Raw genomic sequence first — 22,370 nt, 5'->3', positions numbered from 1 at the left:
CTCTAAAAATGACGTGATCAGGCCAGATTTCCGATCACGTGATCGGAGCGAGATACCCTTGTTGTGACAGTCATATTATAATTGAATGATCTCGCTCATATTGCACAGCCAGACAGTAAATTTCCATTTCTCATTTTATCCGCATCATCAAAGATGAGCCACATTGTTTGTTGTTGATGCCCTGGTGAAAAGAACGCTGCTGACATCTCTGCTGACTCCCCACAATTGAAAGTGTTTATGCGGCCCGATCATTGTGGTCCACAATAGTTGAATGAGCCTGCTGTGAGGCTGCGCTGCTTTGGCTCATCGGTGGAACCAACAAAAGTATTTGGACACATTTTTTTCCCAATCGATCATTTGTAGAAAGTCAATCAGGAAGAGTGGAAGATGTCACTTTACTCCGTATAGTGGGGCAAATAAGTATTTAGTCAACCACCAATTGAGCAAGTTCTCCTACTTGAAAAGATTAGAGAGGCCTCAACATGGGTAAACCTCAACCATGAGAGACAGAATGTGGAAAAAAAAAAAAACAGAAAATCACATTGTTTGTTTTTTCAAGAATTTATTTCAAAATTAGAGTGGAAATTACGTATTTGGTCACCCACAAACAAGCAAGATTTCTAGCTGTCAAAGAAGTCTTCTTCTAACGAGGCTCCACTCGTTACCTGTATTAATGGCATCTGTTTTAACTCATTATCTGTATAAAAGACACCTGTCCACAACTTCAGTCAGTCACACTCCAAACACCACTATGGCCAAGACCAAAGAGCTGTCGAAGGACACCAGAGAGAAAATTGTAGACCTGCACCAGGCTGGGAAGATGGAATCTGCAATAGGTAAAACGCTTCATGTCAAGAAATCAACTGTGGGAGCAATTAGTAGAAAATGGAAGACATACAAGACCACTGATAATCTCCCACGATTCGGGGGCTCCATGCAAGATCTCACCCCGTGGCGTCAAAATGATAACATGAACGGTGAGCAAAAATCCCAGAACCACACGGGGGGACCTTGTGAATGACCTACAGAGAGCTGGGACTACAGCAGTACTTCTCAAATAGTGGGGCGCGCCCCCCTGGGGGGGCGCAGAGCGATGCTAGGGAGGGCGCATGTGACCTCGGGGAACATGCTTTTTTTTTTTTTTTTTTTTTTTGCCGTACTGGAATAAAGTGTACTTGCACATCCACTCAGTGGGTGGCAGTGGCGCTCTCATTTTCAGAGTGCGCACAGTATTTTTGAACTAAGGAAGAGCACTCAGAACACACAGAAAACAGATATGAAGAGCAGTGCGCCGCCGCCGTTTTCGAAAGCCGTTTTCCGACCGGACTCACGCAGCGACCCACTGTCTTGTCCGGCCCGTTCTCACGTCGCCGCCCGAGAAGTGCCATTTTTGGCTTGGGATCGTCACGACGACCGCCCTCACCTACGGTTCTACCTCGGCCGCCGGGAATGCGCTTTTTTCGTGCCGTTTGCCTTTTAGCTTTGACTTTTAATACAGTGGGTAATGAGGAAAGACCACTGTTTACTGTGTCTAAAATTAATTATAGCGGACAGCCAGAAGCCAAAACAATTAAGACGCCACTTAAAGACATTAGACCCCAATCTCATTGATAAGCTTGATTGTTTTTCAGCGAAAACGGCCGAATATTTCCAACAATCGTCCTGTTTTGTCACTGTAATATCAGTAAACCAATTAGCATTGTTAGCATGCTCATTGCAAGATAACTCCACACCATTGCAAAGGAGGTACAAAAATAAAAACTGTCCTTCTGTCCAAGGACACTTTTTTTTTTTCTTTTATTCAGTTTTGTTTTTCCGATCAAATTTTTTGGCATATTGTCCTCATGAGTGAATGTTTCTAATCAATTTTAATTTGTTATTATTTACTGATTTTATTACATTTTATTTTTCTTTATCAAATGGTCAAAAATGTAACTTGAGTGTATTTTTTAGTTTGGATGGGACTTTTTTTTCTAATTCAGGCAAATTGATGCGCGTCGTCTTCTCTGTTACAAACAAAACAATGTTAATAAAGTTCTACTTTATTATAAGTTGATCTGTTACTTTTTTTCGTTATTAGGAAAAAAAAGGACACAATTTTAGGCAGATGCGTATTTATAATAGTAATTTTATAGACAAATTATACTATTTACAGTGGTGGCAGAGAGTTTGGGGGGGCGCGAAACATTTACGTCTTCCTTGGGGGGGGGGCGTAACAGAAAATAATTGAGAAGCACTGGACTACAGTAACAAAGGCTACTATCAGTAATACAATGCGCCGCCAGGGACTCAAATCCTGCACTGCCAGACGTGTCCCCCTGCTGAAGCCAGTACACGTCCAGGCCCGTCTGCGGTTCACTAGAGAGCATTTGGATGATCCAGAAGAGGACTGGGAGAATGTGTTATGGTCAGATAAAACCAAAATAGAACTTTTTGGTAGAAACACAGGTTCTCATGTTTGGAGGAGAAAGAATACTGAATTGCACCCGAAGAACACCATACCCACTGTGAAGCATGGGGGTGGAAACATCATGCTTTGGGGCTGTTTTTCTGCAAAGGGACCAGGACGACTGATCTGTGTAAAGGAAATAATGAATGGGGGCATGTATTGAGAGATTTTGAGTGAAAATCTTCTTCCATCAGCAAGGGCATTGAAGATGAGACGTGGCTGGGTCTTTCAGCATGACAATGATCCCAAACACACAGCCAGGACAACAAAGGAGTGGCTTCCTAAGAAGCATTTCAAGGTCCTGGAGTGGCCTAGCCAGTCTCCAGATCTCAACCCCAGAGAAAATCTGTGGAGGGAGTTGAAAATCCGTGTTGCCCAACGACAGCCCCAAAACATCACTGCTCTAAAGGAGATTTGCATGGACGAATGGGCCAAAATACCAGCTACAGTGTGTGAAAAGCTTGCGAAGAGTTACAGAAAACGTTTGGCCTCCGTTATTGCCAAGAAAGGGTACATAACAAAGTATTGAGATGATCTTTTGATCTTGACCAAATACTTATTTTCCACCATGATTTGCAAATAAATTCTTTAAAAATCAAACAATGTGATTTTCTGTTGTTTTTTTCCACATCTGTCTCTCATGGTTGAGGTTTACCGATGTTGACAATTACAGGCCTCTCTAATATTTTCAAGTGGGAGAACTTGCACAATTAGTGGTTGACTAAATACTTATTTGCTCCACTGTATATGTTGGCATACGGTATGTATGAGATGTGGATATACTGCACTTGGTTGGGGTGTATTTGCAACTCACCACTCTTTCAGGACTCTCGTGTTCGTCTGCAGAGGTGCTGTGGTGAGGGTTGCGTTGTGGGCCGGTGGGGGGTCTGCTGGAAGGGGGAGACCGCTTCTTATCTTTCACCTGCGCGGGGCAACATTACATCCTTGTGAAGGCAAAATGTTTCCATTGATTCACCCTGGATTTCTTGACCTAATGAGACCTTTTCTGAGGTGTGCGTTTTGCTTACAGTTTGACCTCTGCTGGCGCTGTAAACATGGCCGTCGTCGTCTTCTCTATCTGAGTCTAGAGGGGCAAAAACAAAATCACATTAGGGAAGCGTGTTTAAATGTTATAAAATAGGTATTGTATAGAATAGGTTAAAACAATAGTCATATAACAGAAAATGAACATTTTTGATCAGTATTGTTTTAAATATATAGTTTTATGAATGAATAAAACTATGAATAAAATGGTAAAAACAACATTAATATATAATGTTATATATGTTATATATATACATGTTATGTATGTTATATAATGTAATATATAATAAATGAGTAAAAACAGAAATGCACTCTGCCTATGGTTAATTTCATAGTATTTATATCATTGCCTCCCATTGACAACGATGGACGTCCAATAAATTTAAACTGGCAGGAATAGCTGTGAGAGCTTAAAAGTTCAGAATTTTTTACGTTAGGCTTACACTGCTGGCCAAAAGTATTGGCAACCCTGCAATTCTGTCAGATAATGCTCAATTTCTCCCAGAAAATGATTGCAATTACAAATGCATTGTTAGCAATGTCTTCATTTATTTTGCTTGCAATGAAAAAACACAAAAGAGAATGGGGAAAAGAAAATTAAATCATTATCATTTTACACAAAACTCCAAAAATGGGCCGGACAAAAGTATTGGCACTCTTTGAAAAATCTTGTGATGCTTCTCTAATTTGTGTAATTAACAGCACCTGTTACATACCTGTGGCACATAACAGGTGGTGGCAATAACTAAATCACACTTAAAGCCAGTTAAAATGGATTGAAGTTGACTCAACCTCTTTCCTGTGTCCTTGTGTGTACCACATTGAGCATGGAGAAAAGAAAGAAGACCGAAGAACTGTCTGAGGACTTGAGAAGCAAAATTGTGAGAAAGCATGGGCAATCTCAAGGCTACAAGCCCATCTCCAAAGACCTGAATGTTTCTGTATCTACCGTGCGCAGTGTCATCAATAAGTGTAAAGCCCATGGCACTCTGGCTAACCTCCCTAGATGTGGACAGAAAGGAAAAATTGACGAGAGATTTCAACGAAAGATTGTGCGGAGGATGGATATAGAACCTCGACTAACATCCAAGCAGTCCCACAGTCCGAGGGTACAACAGTGTCAACCCGTTTTATCTGTCGGCGTCTGAAAGAAAAGGGACTCTATGGTAGGATACCCAGGAAGACCCCACTTCTGACCAAGAGAAATAAAAAAGCCAGGCGGGAGTTTGCCAAAACCTACCTGAGAAAGCCAAAAACGTTTTGGAAGAATGTTCCCTGGTCTGATGAGACAAAAGTAGAGCTTTTGGGAAAAAGGCATCAACATACAGTTTACAGGGGAAAAAAACGAGTCCTTCAAAGAAAAGAACACAGTCCCCACAGTCACACATGGTGGAGGTTCCCTGATGCTTTGGGGTTGCTTTCATGCCTCTGGCACTGGACTGCTTGACTGAGGGTGCCAATACTTTTGTCTGGCCCATTTCTTTAGTTTTGTGTAAAATGATAATGATTTAATTTCTTTTCCATTTTCTTTCGTGTTTTTTAATTGCAAGCAAAATAAATGAAGATATTATTACCAAAGCATTTGTAATTGCAATAATTTTCTGGGAGAAATTGAGCATTATCTGACAGAATTGCAGGGAAGCCAATACTTATGACCAGCAGTGTAGGGCGCTTTCACATGAGCACAGTTTGGCCCGTTTTAAACGGACCAGCGTTGTTTTTCTAGCTTGTTTTTCAGTTGTTCAGTCTAGTTGTTTTTCAGGATAGCCTGCTTAAGATAGGTCTGATTATGAGTGGCCGAAGCACTCCTCTCTATTGTGGTGGCATTTCGCATCTAAAAAATATAGTCCTGCAGAATTAAATAAATCACGGCAGTTTGATGTGACATTGCTTTGGTTGCATGGATATTTGGGACAATAATCTGCATTTTGACTTTTGTTAGATCTTTTAATATCGTTTTTTATTGGCATGCTAAGATGGCAGCATTGACTCGCGCTAGCTTAGCCACTCCGGAGCCCTGAAACTAACAAATAACTGACAAACTGCACGGAATTTGTTGAAATCAACTCTACCTTCTAATTAAATCCCTGCTAACTCAAAGATTAATGTAAAAAATTCTGAACTTCTGTAAGTTTTAGTGCCATTGACGACTTCATGTTTTAGGTTAGTGAATTATCGCAGTCAGCCCTCCTTGTCAAAAGGGATTGCACGTCTAGCGTCGTCAATGGTATTGAAACATCATTTTTCCATGCCAGGCATCCCAAATAAAATAGATTTAATCCTTATAGCTGTCAATGCAGGGTTCCCGAAGGGTCTTAAAAAGTCTTAAAAGCATTGAATTTATGAATTTGGAAATAATACCTTAAACAGTCTTGACATTAAATTTACATTTCTGTGTCTTCAAATTTATTGACATATGTAACTTCTCGGTGTCTCATTTCTCCTCAAAAGGGTCATTTGTCATTTTGATTAAATAACGTAGCCTAAATGAATCAACGGGCTGGAGGAGCCAATCATTCAGCTCCGGGTCAAAATCGTCGATCGCAAGCACTGATGGATTATGGGATATTGTGTCGTTCTTTTGACTTGTGGAGTCAGTATGCATCTCGCCTAATGCAATCTTCCGATATGCTTGCAAGTAGGGTTGTTCCGATCATGTTTTTTTGCTCCTGATCGTTTTAGTTTGAGTATCTGCCGATCCCGATATTTCCCGATCCGATTGCTTTTTTTTTTGCTCCCGATTCAATTCCAATCATTCCCGATAATTTTTCCCGATCATATACATTTTGGCGATGCATTAAGAAAAAAATGAATAAAACTCGGACGAATATATACATTCAACATACAGTACATAAGTACTGTATTTGTTTATTATGACAATAAATCCTCAAGATGGCATTTACATTTTTAACATTCTTTCTGTGAGAGGGATCCATGGATTGAAAGACTTGTAATTCTTAAAGGATAAATGTGACTTTGTATATTGTGACTAAATATTGCCATCTAGTGTATTTGTTGAGCTTTCAGTAAATGATACTGTAGTAATGTACTGTAATACTGTAATGCATGATGGGAAGTGCAACCTGTGCATAGTGACACCAATTGATATATCTTTTCTGCGTTGAGACATAACATATGGTGTTAAGAAAAAGATAAACTACTACCTTTCTTCCCCACATTGCTTCCCATGATATTTTTAATTGTTGAGAGGGGGATTTTAAGGCTTTAGCCAATTAAATAAAGTCTCCAAAGACTGCCTAAATTCACTCTACTCATTTTACACTGCCTTTTAGCTCTATATATAAGTAAAACGGCGCCTTTATAGATTGAACGCGACAATTCGTGAGTGGGTCGTGCAGCGCATGCGTTAATTGCATTACATATTTTAATGTGATTAATTAAAAAAAAAATTTAATTACCGCCGTTAACGCGATAAATTTGACAGTCCTACTTTAAGCCAAAACTAAAGACTCTGGATGAGTGTAAGACATTTTGTCTGTAACGTGAAATACAATTAGAAAACGATTTATTAAAAAAAAAAAAAAAAAAAAAATTAAAAAAAGGCATGGCCGATATTTTTTTGCCGATTCCGATACTTTGAAAATGACGTGATCGGACCCGATGGATGGGCATCCCGATCGATCGGGTCCGATCACATCTTTACTTGCAAGCATGACCATGAATGGAGTTGTTTTTCACAGAAACTGCTGATAGTTAGTTTCGCCTCAGATAATCATGGAATTTTAACTGGGCAAGGCAGCAAGGTTCATGACCTATTTTGCAAGATCTGCAAAAAAAAAGCAAATCACCAAACGCTCCAGACACGGCTCCTTATATGTATATAAGGAAGGCCGAGCGCTCTGTTTAGTGTGCATTTCTCTACACGGCTTGTTCTTTAACTAAATGCACCCAGAAATTTCTGAAATTAAAATTGCGCAGTTTTGAGGTCTTGCCTCCAGTCTTAATTTAACAATCCAGTCTAGCAGTCTCACTTGAATTGAAAACGAACACACGGAGGACCTGAAAGACTGCCTCCAACACTTGCTATCCCAAGTCAAAACGGCATTGGCTCTCTAATGGTAGGCGTGGCTAAACAGCAGATTAAAAGACTAATTTCTCGTCATCTGCGCTTCGCCAAATTGTTGTACATAGTCGAATCGTCTCAAAATATGATTCTAATCCACATAATAATGCTATTTAAGACTTTTTTTTTATCCTGTCATACGCACTTTAGGCGGAAAACTAAACGGTCGACAAATTCAAAGCTCGGCACTTATTACAGCAAGGGTCGCTTGCTCTGAAAATGAGCACTGAGAATGCAAATTATGTCATCTTGTGACCCGCTGGACACCAGACACCCGCTTACGCGCTCCTAACGGGCTAGCCATTCCTCACGCACACAGGTGGATGCACATACATAGCCAAGGCGAGGTTCTTAAAAAGTGATCAGATGAAATAGTTGCAGGTCCGTGGTGACCTCAAGACGAGCCATTCTTAGGAAAGGCTTTGATGTTAGATTCTATAAATTCTTTGATTTGAATCAATTCAACTTCAAATCAATCTAAAAGCTACTACAGCTGTATAAAAATTAAGGGCTGGGTTTTGACAAGATTGTTAAAACGTTTCAAGATTTGACCCAGGGATCAGCTTGTCATATTTAATCGACCATATGCATATGGCGGAAAACACAGACAAGACTGAAAAAGCAGTTTCTGCTCTTGCACCCCTCTTTAAAAGAAACTGCTGTATTTTAAGCCAAAAGAACTGTTGTGTTTGATAGAACAATATGTCTATATGCTGCCATAGCAGATTGATGGTGCATTAAACCCCCAAACTATTTTTAATTTGTCCGTTTTACCCTGGAAACACCCGTTTACAGATGTCGCGCAACCCCTTTTGTTTCTACCCAGCCATAAAACGATGGTATTAAATTATATTAATTATTCAAAATGTCTGTCATTTTTAGCTTATAATCATTAATTGATGTATAATATTTCCTTTAAAAAAAAAAAAAAAAGACTTAAAAAAATTATTCACTCGTATATTTCAAACTTTTAAACAAATTACCTAACAATGAAAAATATGGTGTCTGGAAAAAAGTCACGGATCTCTACATCATAATTATCGCTTAATTGTATATTTTTTTGTTACTGTCGTATTTTTTTCGATATGATAGATGATAAATAATCGATCCAAACAAAGAAAAATTGAAAAAAAAAAAACGTTTTAAAGGGTAAATATATGAAAAAGATCTCCGCCACTTCTAGATGTCTGTGATTTCTGCATCGAGACCCTTGTTATATTACCATGTTTCACCCATAAAATCCCTCCAAAAATCCAGCTGTGGCCATTCACAGCTGTGTCTTGACACTCAGTGATACAAGCTATATGGAGTTTTTGGATCGAAGCAAGGTATATACGCGATAATATGTTGTTAAAGTCATGGCATCTTTAATTCTTCTCTTGCATGCTCTCACCTCCAGATAGGGTTTCGCTGTTTAATTTTTTTTTTTTTTTTTTGAATGCCCTCCTATTCAAAGTTTTTCTTCCCTGAGAAAATTGGGATTTTAAGCTTTCCAATGATGTATCACACATGCATATTGGACAATTTTGAAAGTTGGCCAAATTGGGGGTCTCAGAGCGGAACTTTCGAACCTTTCTGGTATTTCTTTAAAGCCCCCCCCCCCCCCCCCCCCAAAAAAAAAAAACGGGACTTCCAGTGTCAAAGGGTTACTTCCGAAAATTTAGGTTGCATCGCCAGCCTAGGAGCGGAACTCGTTCGTAACCCGGGGACTACCTCAATTAAACTTATGAGTTGTCAACTGAGCAACACAAATCCCAAATCAGCTAAAGATAACAAATTACGATTTACTTGTGTTTTTACCTATGAGATGGTAAAATTGGGAATTTTAAAAAAGCACAAGATACGAAACGTGACAATATCAAACAATTCTCATGAAGAATGCCATGGGTGCCATCTACTAGTCCTTCTAAAAAAAAAAATAGCATATTGTGATCAAGTTAATTATTTTCTGTAATGTACTGATAAACATTATAATTTCATATATTTTAGATTCATTACACACAACTGAATTAGTTCAAGCCTTTTATTGTTTTAATATTGATGATTTTGGCAAAAAAGTCAAGAAAAACCAAAAATCCCCATCTCAAAAAATTTGCATATCATGAAAAGGTACTCTAAAGAAGCTATTAACCTAATCATCTGAATCAACGAATTAACTCAAAACCCCTGCGAAAGATTCCTGATAAAGATCGGGTTCGATCACGTCATTTTCAAAGTATCGGAATCGGCAAAAAAATATCGGACATGCCTTTTTTAATATATATATATTTCTTTTAATTAAATCGTTTCAAATTAAATCGCGGCACGGTGGCTGAGTGGTTAGCACGTCCGCCTCACAGTTCTGAGATTAAGGGTTCAATCCCGGGCTTCAACCTTCCTGTGTGGAGTTTGCATGTTCTCCCCGTGCCTGCGTGGGTTTTCTCCGGGAACTCTGGTTTCCTCCCACATCCCAAAAACATGCATGGTAGGCTGATTGAACACTCTAAATTGTCCGTAGGTATGAGTGTGTGCGTGAATGGTTGTATGTCTCCTTGTGCCCTGTGATTGGCTGGCAAGCAGTTCAGGGTGTCCCCTGCCTACTGCCCGTAGTTAGCTGGGATAGGCTCCAGCACCTCCGCGACCCTCGTGAGGAAAAGTGGCATGGAAAATGAATGAATGAAATCGTTTTCTAATTGTATTTAACGTCACAGACAAAATGTCTTACACTCATCCAGAGTCTTTAGTTTTGGCTTAAAGTAGGGCTATCAAATTTGTCGCATTAACGGCGGTAATAACATTAAAATATTTGACGCAATTAACGCATGCGCTGCACTACCTACTCACGCACTGTCGCGATCAATCTAAAATGGCACGGTTTTACATACACATAGAGCTAAAAGGCAACGTAAAATGAATAGAGAATTTTGGCAGCCTTTGAAACTTTTTTTTTAATTGGCTAAAGCCTTACAATCCCTCTCTCAACATTTAGAAATATTGTGGAAAGCAATGTGGGGAAGAAATGTAGTAGTTGATCTTTTTCTTAACACCCTATGTTATTTCCCAACGCAGAGAAGATATATCAATTGGTACCACGACGCACAGTCATGGTTGCACTTCCCATCATGCATTTGGGCAGAAGTTAAATGGCTACAGTATTTGTTATGTACTTCCTTGATCTAAGTACATGTAAGGCCAAGACTTGAATGGAACAACACTTCTTTATTCAGTGTGCTTCTAAGCATATATGTCACAGAGACATAACAGAGATTCCCTTTTATACTGTAATACCACACCCACAGGAAGTGCACACTATGGCAACAGCAGTGTGCATAAATATGTCACATCTCAATACACTAGATGGCAATATTTAGTCACAATATACAAAGTCACATTTATCCTTTAAGAATTACAAGTCTTTCTATCCATGGATACCTCTCACAGAAAGAATGTTAAAAATGTAAATGCCATCTTGAGGATTAATTGTCATAATAAACAAATACAGTACTTATGTACTGTATGTTGAATGTATATATTCGTCCGAGTTTTATTCATTTTTTTCTTAATGCATTGCCAAAATGTATATGATCGGGAAAAATTATCGGGAATGATTGGAATTGAATCGGGAGAAGAAAAAAAAAAAAAAGCAATCGGATCGGGAAATATCGGGAACGGCAGATACTCAAACTAAAACGATCGGGATCGGATCGGGAGCAAAAAAACATGATCGGAACAACCCTAATTCCTGAGGCTTTTACAAACTCCTAGCCTGGTTCATTATTCAAAACCGCAATAATGGGCAAGACTGCCAACCTGACTGCTGTCCAGAAGGCCATCATTGACACCATCAAGCAAGAGGCTAAGACACAGAAAGAAATTTCTGAGCGAATAGGCTGTTCCCAGAGTTGCATGATGCGAACATTGGGGTTCTGCGATAAGAAGGCGTCATGTGTCTCTTATACCCTTTGCTTGTTTTCCATAAACTATGGTACAGTGGGGCAAATAAAGTATTTAGTCAACCACCAATTGTTTTCCTACGTGAAAAGATTAGAGAGGCCTGTAATTGTCAACATGGGTAAACCTCAACCATGAGAGACAGAATGTGGAAAAAAACAGAAAATCACATTGTTTGATTTTTATAGAATTTATTTCCAAATTAGAGTGGAAAATAAGTATTTGGTCACCAACAAACAAGCAAGATTTCTGTCTGTCAAATAGGTATAACTTCTAACGAGGTCTAACAAGGCTCCACTCGTTACCTGTATTAATGGCACCTATTTTAACTCATTATCGGTATAATAGACACCTGTCCACAACCTCAGTCAGTGACACTCCAAACTCTAATACTGTGGAGAAGGTCCGATTCCAGACCTTGGGGGACCTGCAGAAACATGGAAATGGGGTACAGGTGCTGCATTCCCCAAGTCAAGCCACTTTTGAACCTGAAACAGTGGCAGAAGCGCCTGACCCGGGCTACAGAGAAGCACCACTGGACTGTTGCTGGTCCATAGTACTTTTTCAGATAAAAGCAAATTTTGCATGTCATTTGGAAATCAAGGTGCCAGAGTTTGGAGGAAGACTGGAGAGAAGGAAATGCCAAAATGCCTGAAGTCCAGTGTTAAGTACCCACAGTTAGTGATGGTCTGGGGTGCTGGTCTTGGTCTACTGTGTTTTATCAAGGGCAGGGTCAATGCTGCTAGCTATCAGGAGATTTTGGAGCACTTCATATTTCCATCTGCTGAAAAGCTTTATGGAGATGAAGATTTCATTTTTCAGCATGACCTGGCACCTGCTCACAGTGCCAAAACCACTGGTAAACGGTTTACTGACCATGGCATTACTGTGCTCAATTGGCCTGCCAACTCTCCTGACCTGAACCCCATAGAGAATCTGTGGAATATTGTGAAGAGGAAGTTGAGAGACACCAGACCCAACACTGTGGATGAGCTTAAGGGCGCTATCGAAGCATCCTGGGCCTCGATAACACCTCAGCAGTGCCACAGGCTGACTGCCTCCAATGCCACGCCGCATTGAAGCAGTCATTTCTGCAAAAGGATTCCCGACCAAGTATTGAGTGCGTAGCTAATATCATTAATTGAAGGTTTACTTTTTTGTATTAAAAAACACTTTTTTGTATTGGTCGGATAAAATATTCTAATTTTTTAAAATAGGGATTTTTGTTTTTTCTTGACTTTTTTTGTCAAAATCATCAACAAAAAAAGGCTTGAACTACTTCAGTTGTGAGTAATGAATCTAAAATATATGAAAGTCTAATGTTTATCAGTACATTACAGAAAATAATTAACTTTATCACAATATGTAAATTTTTTGGGAAGGAATAGTATATTTTCCATCTCATAATATCCAGAGAATCTCTGTCAATCCCAGCTGTGTCCTTCACAGACGTTGAAAAAGAGACAAGCCGAATTGATCAAGTAACAAATAGAAAGTACAGATACTGCATCTCTTTTCCAGTGTAAGCTAAGATGTCACCAGAGAAATGTAGATTTAAGTAGAAATACATTCAAAAAACAACAACTACTTACAGCAAGTAACTACAGTATGCATTTGCATTTGTCACCTGACCTTCCACCGCCAGTACACGCGGATACACACACGTCCTCCGTCTTCCTGTTTAACTGTTGAGATAAAACGATAACAAGTGCAGACTAAACCATCATCCTCAGTGTGCAAAGCCAGCTTGACTTCTGGTAGTCCACAAATCACATCTCTGGACAGGAAATTCCTCTGTGTAAACAGGAAAGTGATATTTCTGTCAAAGATTTCCACCTATCTTGTTGGTAAATACTGGTGTAGTGTTCAGGACAACACTATCAGAGGCCAAGACAAGATCAAGACTTTTAAGAGTCAAGACCAATAACCTTGAAATGTGGTCTCAAGACCAAGACTATCATTCGCTACTAGCCTCTTCCAATTCAAATGGATTGGTTGTCTCCCCGTCAACGGCACTGAAACATAACTAAATCAGCAAGTCAACGTAGAAATAGCCCAGCGACATCTTAAAATCAAGAGGCCTCTAAATCGTGGTTATTTTCGTTAACGAAAATTAACTAAATGAGGAAAACTAGAAATAAAAAAGGATTTTAGTTAACTGAAATAGATAAAAACTAAAAGAAAAAAAGTAGGGCTGTCAAACGATTAAAATTTTGAATCGAGCTAATTACAGCTTGAAAATTAATTAATCGTAATTAATCGCAATTCAAACCATCTATAAAATATGCCATATTTTTCTGTAAATTATTGTTGGAATGGAAAGATAAGACACAAGATGGATACATACAGTACATTCAACATACGGTATATAAGTACTGTATTTGTTTATTATAACAATAAATCAACAAGACGGGATTAACATTATTAACATTCTGTTAAAGCGATCCATGGATAGAAAGACTTGTAGTTCTTAAAAGATAATTGTTGGTACAAGTTATAGAAATTTTATATTAAAACCCCTCTTAATGTTTTCGTTTTAATAAAATTTGTAAAATTTTCAATCAAAAAATAAACTAGTAGCCCGCCATCGTTGATGTCAATAATTACACAATGCTCATGGGTGCTTAAGCCCATAAAATCAGTCGCACCCAAGCGCCAGCAGAGGGCAGCAAAACTCCCAAAAACACAAGTAACAAGTTGGCATTGCACTGTGTTGTCATTTTAATCTGTTTGAGGGGGGAATGTGCGTTAATTGCGTCAATTTTTTTAACGTGATTAATGAAAAAAATTCATTACCGCCCGTTAACGCGATCATTTTGATAGCCCTAAAAAAAAAAGCATAACAATGTGAGACTGTTTTGTTTGCTCACAAAACTAAAGACTCAAATCTTTGAACTTGTACATTTTTTTCCTAAAAAAATTCAAAATGCTGGAATGTTTTTTTTTAAAATAAGTCATCTTTTGTTCAGTTTTATGTTATTTTTATATTTTTTATAGGTGAGTCCTTCACCTGAAAATTAACCTAAAGTATAAAAACCCAAAACTAATACTTAAACTAATAAAAATGAAAGTAAAACTAATCATTTCAAGAATAACAAAATGAATAAAAAGTGGCAAATCCATTTTAAAACTAATTAAAGCTGACTAAATCAGAGAAAATAAATCCTAAACTAAATTAAACTATGATTAAAAAGTTCAAATAAACTATGACCACCCGGTACGCAAACAAGATGGGATGAAATACTGACATTTTTGGATAACTGGAGTGACTTCATAACAAGTCCACAATTATTCAATACACTGATAATTACAGTGATCCCTCAAACTTCGCGTCCCCAGTCCATCGCAGATTTTGTTTCAATAAAAAAAAAAAAAAAAAACACATTAGCCATCCTGAGCCAATCACGTGGTCTAACTCTGCCTACTGCTGCACTTTCTTGGTCAGGCAGTGCACTGGAGTTGCTTGTTACAGTTAACGATGATTGACAGACATGTAATGTTTGATCTTGCCAGATGCTCGGAAGTCGAAGCTTCAAAGCGCTGCATGAGTCAACCATTGTTTAACTTGTTAAACAGTTACTGTGGCAACTTATTGTAATTTTGTAAGTGAGAACCTTGAGCGGATTTGAGTGGACTCACTCAATGAAGCATTTAATAAAGACACATTTTTCTAGTTTATTCTTGTTTAAAATTAATTTGGTCGGACAGTAACATGTTTAAAAATGAAGAAGATAGTACCTTTTCACGTAGGCACTGTCTGACTGTTTGCATTATTAGCATTATAATAGTATATTTACCGATCAACTGTTTGTATTACTCTAACACACTCAATATAAAATAAATAGCACTTACACCCTAGTTTAAGGAAAACAAGCTGAACATTGGGCATAAGAGCTACATGACGCCTTCTTCTCACGGAGCCCCAACTTCTGCATCATGCAGCTGACTGGGCAAGATTCACGCTGACTAGCCCACGCCTGCACTACCAACTCTCGCAATCAGTTCTCCCGACAGTCCAGAACAAATGACGGGACGCCCTGTCCCAACACAAGGAACACCGGAGAACGCCCGATATCCAACTGATAACACGACTGACAAGACTCCAAGAGCCCCTTAGACGCTGAAGTGGCAAAATCCACAACCCTCGTTGCCCTGACAACAGTATCTCCCGAATCCTCCTGTCCATTCCACAAACAGACAAGAATCCTAAAAAACGCCCATACACACCCTTCTGCCTGCCTTCGACCCGCTCCACGAGACCCTTCAAAAAACTGAATGTTTAACTAGGCATTGCCATTTTTTTTGTCGGGAACCTTTTGTTGACTTGTAATATAGTGACCTTTATCCTCGCCTAGGTCCCTCCGTGCTGTTTGATTGCCGTCGACTCAGAATAAATTGTCAAGTTATGTTTCGAAGCCCTTCTCCCGCTTTCAAAATGGAGTCAGTACAAGGGGTTAAGAATAAGGTAAACGTGCGGAGTTTGGCCTTTTGGCCGGGTTGTAGGAATTGGCCCGGGTCGTTGGAGCTGCGCCATTGCGGGGCCGGCGGTTCAGCTGATGCGATTCCAGCAATCTGGCTAAAAGTTCAGATTCCTTCTAAACTTATAATTATTACATTTAAAGTGCTTATTATTATTGATGAAAGTTTTTTTTTTCAATTATACTTTGGGAAAAAAAGTGAAAAAACATGTCTTATATGTATCTCTTTCTAATGCTAAATCTGAATAAATACCTGGAACACACACACACAATCTTTTTTTTGTTAGGGTGGGCGCTACTTCTCGGTTTTTCACCTTTCTGGTTCTGGTTTACATTAACCGTGAAAATGAGGAATCACTGTAATCAACCTTGAGACAAAAATTAAGAATTAGCATCGAAAGATCCATGTGCATACATCTCTAGAATATATCTACCAAATTTCCTCCTGATCTGTCGACGAATAACAGGGTGAGCCATTTTATTTAGTGTTGTCACCAAGAAGAAACAAAGCAAGTTACTTTTTGAGCCATCCCTCCAAAACTTTTATAACCTCGCTCTGATGACATGACATGTTTCATGGTACATAATGATGTGTTTACTTGACTCTTCCTTCACTGACGTGCGCAGGGAAATTCACCGTCCAGCAAATGTCAAACATAGTTTCCTCACGTGGGGCTCCCTCCCAAGCCACTGAACCACTGTTGACCCAACTTCCTGCTCGAAAACCAACCCCACCTATAACCACCACCGACCAAAACCGGACATCAGGAAACCTCCGTCACCGTCCATCATATAAATTCTAGTCTTTGTTTATGCTTAAGTGTCAAGGAGTTCATATGATAGCGTAGAGCTGTGTTTACCGCACCATTTTCTGAACATTTTTTGGGGAGATTTTAGTTCTTGTTATCTGACACGCCAGCTGGACTCGTGAAGGCTTTGGATGCCGAACATGTCTGAGGCAGCGTGACACTACATCTGATCTTTGAGGACCATGAAGATGGGAATTAAATACTTTGTTAATGCACTTGTAGAGTTTTTACCAACTCTGTTCGCTACTTCAACAGGAAGCACATGTGGTCAAACAATACCAGTCCTACGATGAATCAGATTGCGACGATTTGCATGTACACATGCTAAATCCTGACCAATCAGAAGAAACGATTAACAGTGACATGACAAACAAGCCAATGATAGCACAATGAAGCAGTGCAGAAAAGGTCCTACACAGAAAACGAGCAGCTCTCATTCAAATTCTTGCCATATACTCCATGTAGAAATTTAAGGATTAAGAACTGAAGAACTGTTCCAGAAACCAACTCCATATTTCTTACAGTGGTATGAAAAAGTATCTGAACCTTTTGGAATTTATCACATTTCTGCATAGAATCACCATCAAACGTGAGCTGATCTTTGTCAAAATCACATAGATGAAAAAAAAACAGTGTCTGCTTTAACTAAAGCCACCCAAACATTTATAGGTTTTCAAATTTTAATGAGGATAGCATGCAAACAATGACAGAAGGGGAAAAATAAGTAAGCGAACCCTCTGCCTAAAACTATGGCCAAAAATGGTATTCATGGGAGGACTCCACGGAGGAAGCCACCGCTGTCTAAAAAAACATTGTTGCTCGTTTAATGTTCGCAAAAAGGCACTTGGACACGCCACAGAAGTTTTGGCAAAATATTTTGTGGACTGATGAAACCAAAGTTGAATTGTTTGGAAGTAACATACAACATCATGTGTGGAGGAAAAATGGAACAGCTCATCCCCGCCGTGAAGCATGGTGAATGGAGCATCATGATTTGGTGCTGTTTTGCTGCCTCAGAGCCTGGACAACTTGCAATCATTAATGGAAGAATGAATTCAAAGTTTATCAAGATGTTTTGTGGGTAAACCTGAGCCTGTCTGTGAGACAGTTGAAGCTAAAAAGAGGATGGATGCTGCAACAAGACAATGATCCAAAGCACAGAAGTAAATCAACTTCAAAATGGTTTCAGAACAACAAAATACATGTTCTGGAGAGGCCAAGTCACAGTCCAGACTTAAACCCCATTGAGATGCTGTGGCAGGAGCGAAAGACAGCAATTCATGCCAGACCTCCCATGAATCTGACTGAACTACAGCAGTTTTGTAGAGAAGAATGGGCCAAGATTAGTCCTGATCGATGTGCCAGACTGATCTGCAGCTACAGAAAGCGTCTGGTTGAAGTTATTGCTGCCAAAGGAGGGGGGGGGGGCACAAAATATTAAATGTGATGATTCACATACTTATTTTTCCCCCTTCTGTCATTGTTTGCATACTATCCTCATTAAAATATGAAAACCTATCAATGATTGGGTGGTTTTAATTAAAGCAAACACTGTTTTTTCATCTGTATGATTTTGACAAAGGTCATGTGTGGAGGAAATATGGAACAGCTCAGCAACATCAACATCTCATCCCCCCGTGAAGCATGGTGAAGGGAGCATCATGATTTGGTGCTGTTTTGCTGCCTCAGGGCCTGGACAACTTGCATTCATTAATGGAAGAATGAATTCAAAAATTTACCAGGATGTTTTGCAGGACGACCTGAGGCCGTCTGTCAGACAGTTGAAGCTAAAAAGAGGATGGATGCTGCAACAAGACAATGATCCAAAACACAGAAGTAAATCAACTTCAGAATGGTTTCAGAAGAACAAAATACACATTCTGGAGTGGCCAAGTCAAAGTCCAGACTTGAACCCCATTGAGATGCTTTAGCATGACTTGACAGTGATTCATGCGAGACATCCCAGGAATCTGACTGAACTAGAGCAGTTTTGTAGAGAAGAATAGTTCAAGATTAGTCCTGATCGACGTGCCAGACTGATCTGCAGCGTCTGGTTGGTTATTGCTGCACAAAATATGGTTCTCTTACTTATATTTCCCCCTTGTGTCATTGTTTGCATACTATCCTCATTAAAATAGGAAAACCTATAAATGTTTAGGTGGTTTTAGTTAAAGCAGTTTTTTTCATCTGTGTGATTTTGACAATTAGCTCACATTTGATGGTGATTCAATGCAGAAATGTGATAAATTCCAAAAGGTTCAGATACTTTTTCATACCACTGTATCTTTCCCAGGAGTCAATTAAGTCCATCAGTTTCTTTAACTGGTCCAGACAAATAGTACTACAAATGAATCAACTTCATGGGTAAGGGTTTACAAATTTGAAGGTTACCCCTTAATTGGGATCGAAAAATATCTTGGCATATTTCGGTCCAAACCAACCAGATTTGATGTAAGTACAGTAGTGCCTTAATTCACAAGTTCCCAAACCTCTGTTTTTCTATCTTGCAAACCTTTGTTTTGGCTAACCTCCAACTGAAAGTACCAGAACCCTTTCCTGAAGAACCATCGAAGCTACCACCCAGTGACAAAACATTATAAGCCCTTCCGATACAATGCTAGTATACAAAGAAGTTATCATAGCGACATACGCGACTATCTTGGGTGTCATCCTTGTGCCCTCGCCATCCCGACATACCAGGCTGGGGTTGGGTAAGGGGGGTCCATTTCGGTGCAGGAGGGGGCAAACAGATCCAATGACCATCACGCTGCAGCTGTCACTGGTGTGTAATGCTAAGATCAAGACTAAACAAAGTCAATGCATTGCTAGCACCTCTGACAGCTCCGCTTCATTTAACATTCAGATACATTTTGGACCACAACAAAGCCTGTTTTCCTTGAAATACTTCAGATCCCAACCAATATTGTTTATTAAAGACTAAAATGAGGTAGCTACCAGTCACTTCCCTGAGCTTCTTGAGCCAACACTCTTAAAGTCATGGTGACACACACACACACTACTCAAGTGTTTGCTGAAACAGCATGCCATTGTTTAGCAATGTGCAGTCATTCTGCTCTGCACGTGCTAAACAAGTTTCAATTAATCTTCGCATGACTTCAGGACACAAACTTCACATTTTTCTCCAGAATTATGGAGATGGAGCAATTGGGCTTTGAAGAAAGCGGAAGGTCCATCCTACCTTCTCAGCCTTTGAGCTTCAATCTCAACCTCTTTTCTTCTTGCGCTAAAACTTCCAGTCTCTCTTTCTTGTTGTCAATATTTCTTGAATTCCCCCCCTTCGTCTTTCGATAACATCGACCCCCGTGTCACTGGGCAGCCCGTCGCTCCCCTCACTGAAAGCCTCAGGCCCGACACGGGACCACAGCATCACCAGAAGGGGCGGAGCTACCTTTTTGACTGGCTTGTAGGAAGGGGTTACCTCATATTTGGGTACTGAGAGGCGGGGCTGTGTCACTGATAAAGTAGGGAGGGAGAAAGTGATAATAAAGTATAGGCCCGAGTGAAACATCTATATGAGAAGTTTGATTGCCTTTCTACATTGTCAACTAGCACAGATTTGTACACTCATCAATCATCTTTTTGGCTAATGTTGTCTTTGGGAACGTTGGGAATGTGGTGAGAAAGTTGCGCCGGAATGACGGTCCTTGTGGGAGATGTTTTGAGATTATTTTTAAAGCAAAGGTCTAAAATTAGAAAGCAGGATTTGGAGAAAGGGTGAAGCTTCCTCTCACTATGCTCCAGCAGCTGTGTATGCGTCTCTATTATTAGTGTGTGTCTGTGTTAGTAATGTGGTAAACATTGAAGTCTTCCCAACTGCACAAACAGGACCGGCATATAATTCCTGCGTTGCGATGAGGTGGATTGATGACAAAACATAACATGTTCCAAGAATTCCCTTCAGCTGAAACGGACACTGTGTAAAGTTGAGATCAGGACTGGACTGGTCACATGACACATTTTGGAGCGTTTTGGTCACTTCATCCAGGAACTAATAGAAGAGAGCACATCACCCCTGTGCTCCAGGCCCTTTACTGGCTTCCAGTCTAGTTTAGAATTAAATTTAAAATCCTCCTTCTTACATTTAAGACCACTAATGGTTTGGGGCCATCTTATCTCACCGATGCTCTGGTTCCAGACCGCCCCAACAGAACACTCCATTCTCAGAATGGAGGTCTACTGGCAGTTCCCAGGGTTTCTAAAAGTACAGTAGGAGCTAGAGCCTTTAGCTACCAAGCTCCTGTCTTGTAGAATCAGCTTCCAGCTAGTATTAAAGAAGCCAACACAGTCTGTACATTTAAGATTAGACTAAAAACGTTCCTATTCGACTTTACTTTTACTTTATTTCTCTTTTCTAATTTTAATATCTAGTTGACTAGTCTCTTCATCACAAGTCATCCGGTGTCCCCTTTCCCCTCTGAGAAGGGGCTATTTTTCAGCCGCAGCCTCCTGACTATCCGGATCCCTGGCTGGATGGACGTCCTCGTTGCCCCCCCCCCCATCTCATCTGGCTAGATGGACTTGCCTGGCAAGGCCAGACTGTTCTCCCTGTGTTTTTCCAAACACTGAGAGTATAGACCCCACTCACCAACGTCACACAATGACGTGTCGCTGTATCCGGCCACCATATTGTCCATCATTGTTTATCCGTATTCTCAATGATTTCAATTTGTCGTGCAATTTATAGTGCAATTCATGGAAGCCCCGGTGCTTTCAGACGCTGTAAACTCATTGGATGCGTTGCATAAAAGGCGTTATGTCGAAAAGCTTCAGCCTATCCATTCGCCAGATCCATATTTGATGCCTAAATCGATATTTTTCGACCCGCTGTCTTTGCCGTCTCTACCTGACATCTGCTACCCTGATATCTACAACTATCTTGTCCACAGAAACTCAGCCTATTCTCACGAAACTTTGAAAAAATTTAAGAGCAGCACTCTAAGCAACATTACCCCGTGTGACCCTATACTTCCAATTTTCTAAAATGGCGACAATCAATAAAAAAAAAAAAAAGTTGACTGCGATGGCCGACGCTTCAAGGATAGATGGATATTGGACTATTTCTTCAATAAAATACGCAACAACTGTGTCTGCCTCATTTGCAAAGAGACAGTCGCTGTTTTCAAAGAGTTCGACGTGAGGCGATATTACCAAACAAGACACGCTGACATGTACGACAAGACGGAAGATACGCAGCGAGAAATTAAAGCAACTTGAAGCTAGTTTAATTTCACAGCAGCAGTATTTCGCAAGAGCCCGAGTGTCGAAAGAGAACGCCACAAGGGCGAGATTGTTGAAATTATGAATTAAAAAAAAAATAATAATAAAGCAAATGTGACACACAGAAGGGCTTGCTAAAATTTGTTTGAATATATAGTTCTGCGTAAATCAGCCAAGGTAGCCCCACACATTTTTACCACACCAAATCTGGCCCCCTGTGCAAAAAGTTTGGACAGCCCTGTTTAACTGATGAGCCGTAGACGAGGCCAGCTTCTTTCACTTGGTACCAGCTAAATATTATTAAAAAACTAATGATGGCGGAAGAAATAAACATCTTG

General features: G+C 39.8%; 1 protein-coding gene across 4 annotated transcripts in view; it reads right to left on the bottom strand.

Annotated features, from left to right (window-relative positions):
• LOC130917694 (neuroblast differentiation-associated protein AHNAK-like) overlaps positions 1–22,370 on the bottom strand; it is a 56,253-nt gene that overhangs the window by 27,148 nt on the left and 6,735 nt on the right. For 2 of the 4 annotated variants that reach the window (XM_057839340.1, XM_057839339.1), the window contains exons 1-3: positions 19,994–20,141; positions 3,478–3,533; positions 3,264–3,371 (exon numbers count right to left, since the gene is read on the bottom strand). Coding sequence is in view for 2 of the 4 variants with exons in the window: in XM_057839337.1 (XP_057695320.1) it covers positions 3,264–3,371; positions 3,478–3,533 (164 nt within the window). In the remaining 2 variants the exon portion in view is untranslated. Of the gene's footprint in view, positions 1–3,263; positions 3,372–3,477; positions 3,534–19,993; positions 20,142–22,370 lie in introns of those variants that run through there. The other 2 variants (XM_057839337.1, XM_057839338.1) reach the window with 1 other exon arrangement.

The sequence above is a fragment of the Corythoichthys intestinalis genome, chromosome 6, assembly GCF_030265065.1.
Source record: "Corythoichthys intestinalis isolate RoL2023-P3 chromosome 6, ASM3026506v1, whole genome shotgun sequence".
NCBI classification, from domain to species: Eukaryota; Metazoa; Chordata; class Actinopteri; order Syngnathiformes; family Syngnathidae; genus Corythoichthys; species Corythoichthys intestinalis.
This window is presented reverse-complemented; position numbering and strand designations above follow the sequence as displayed.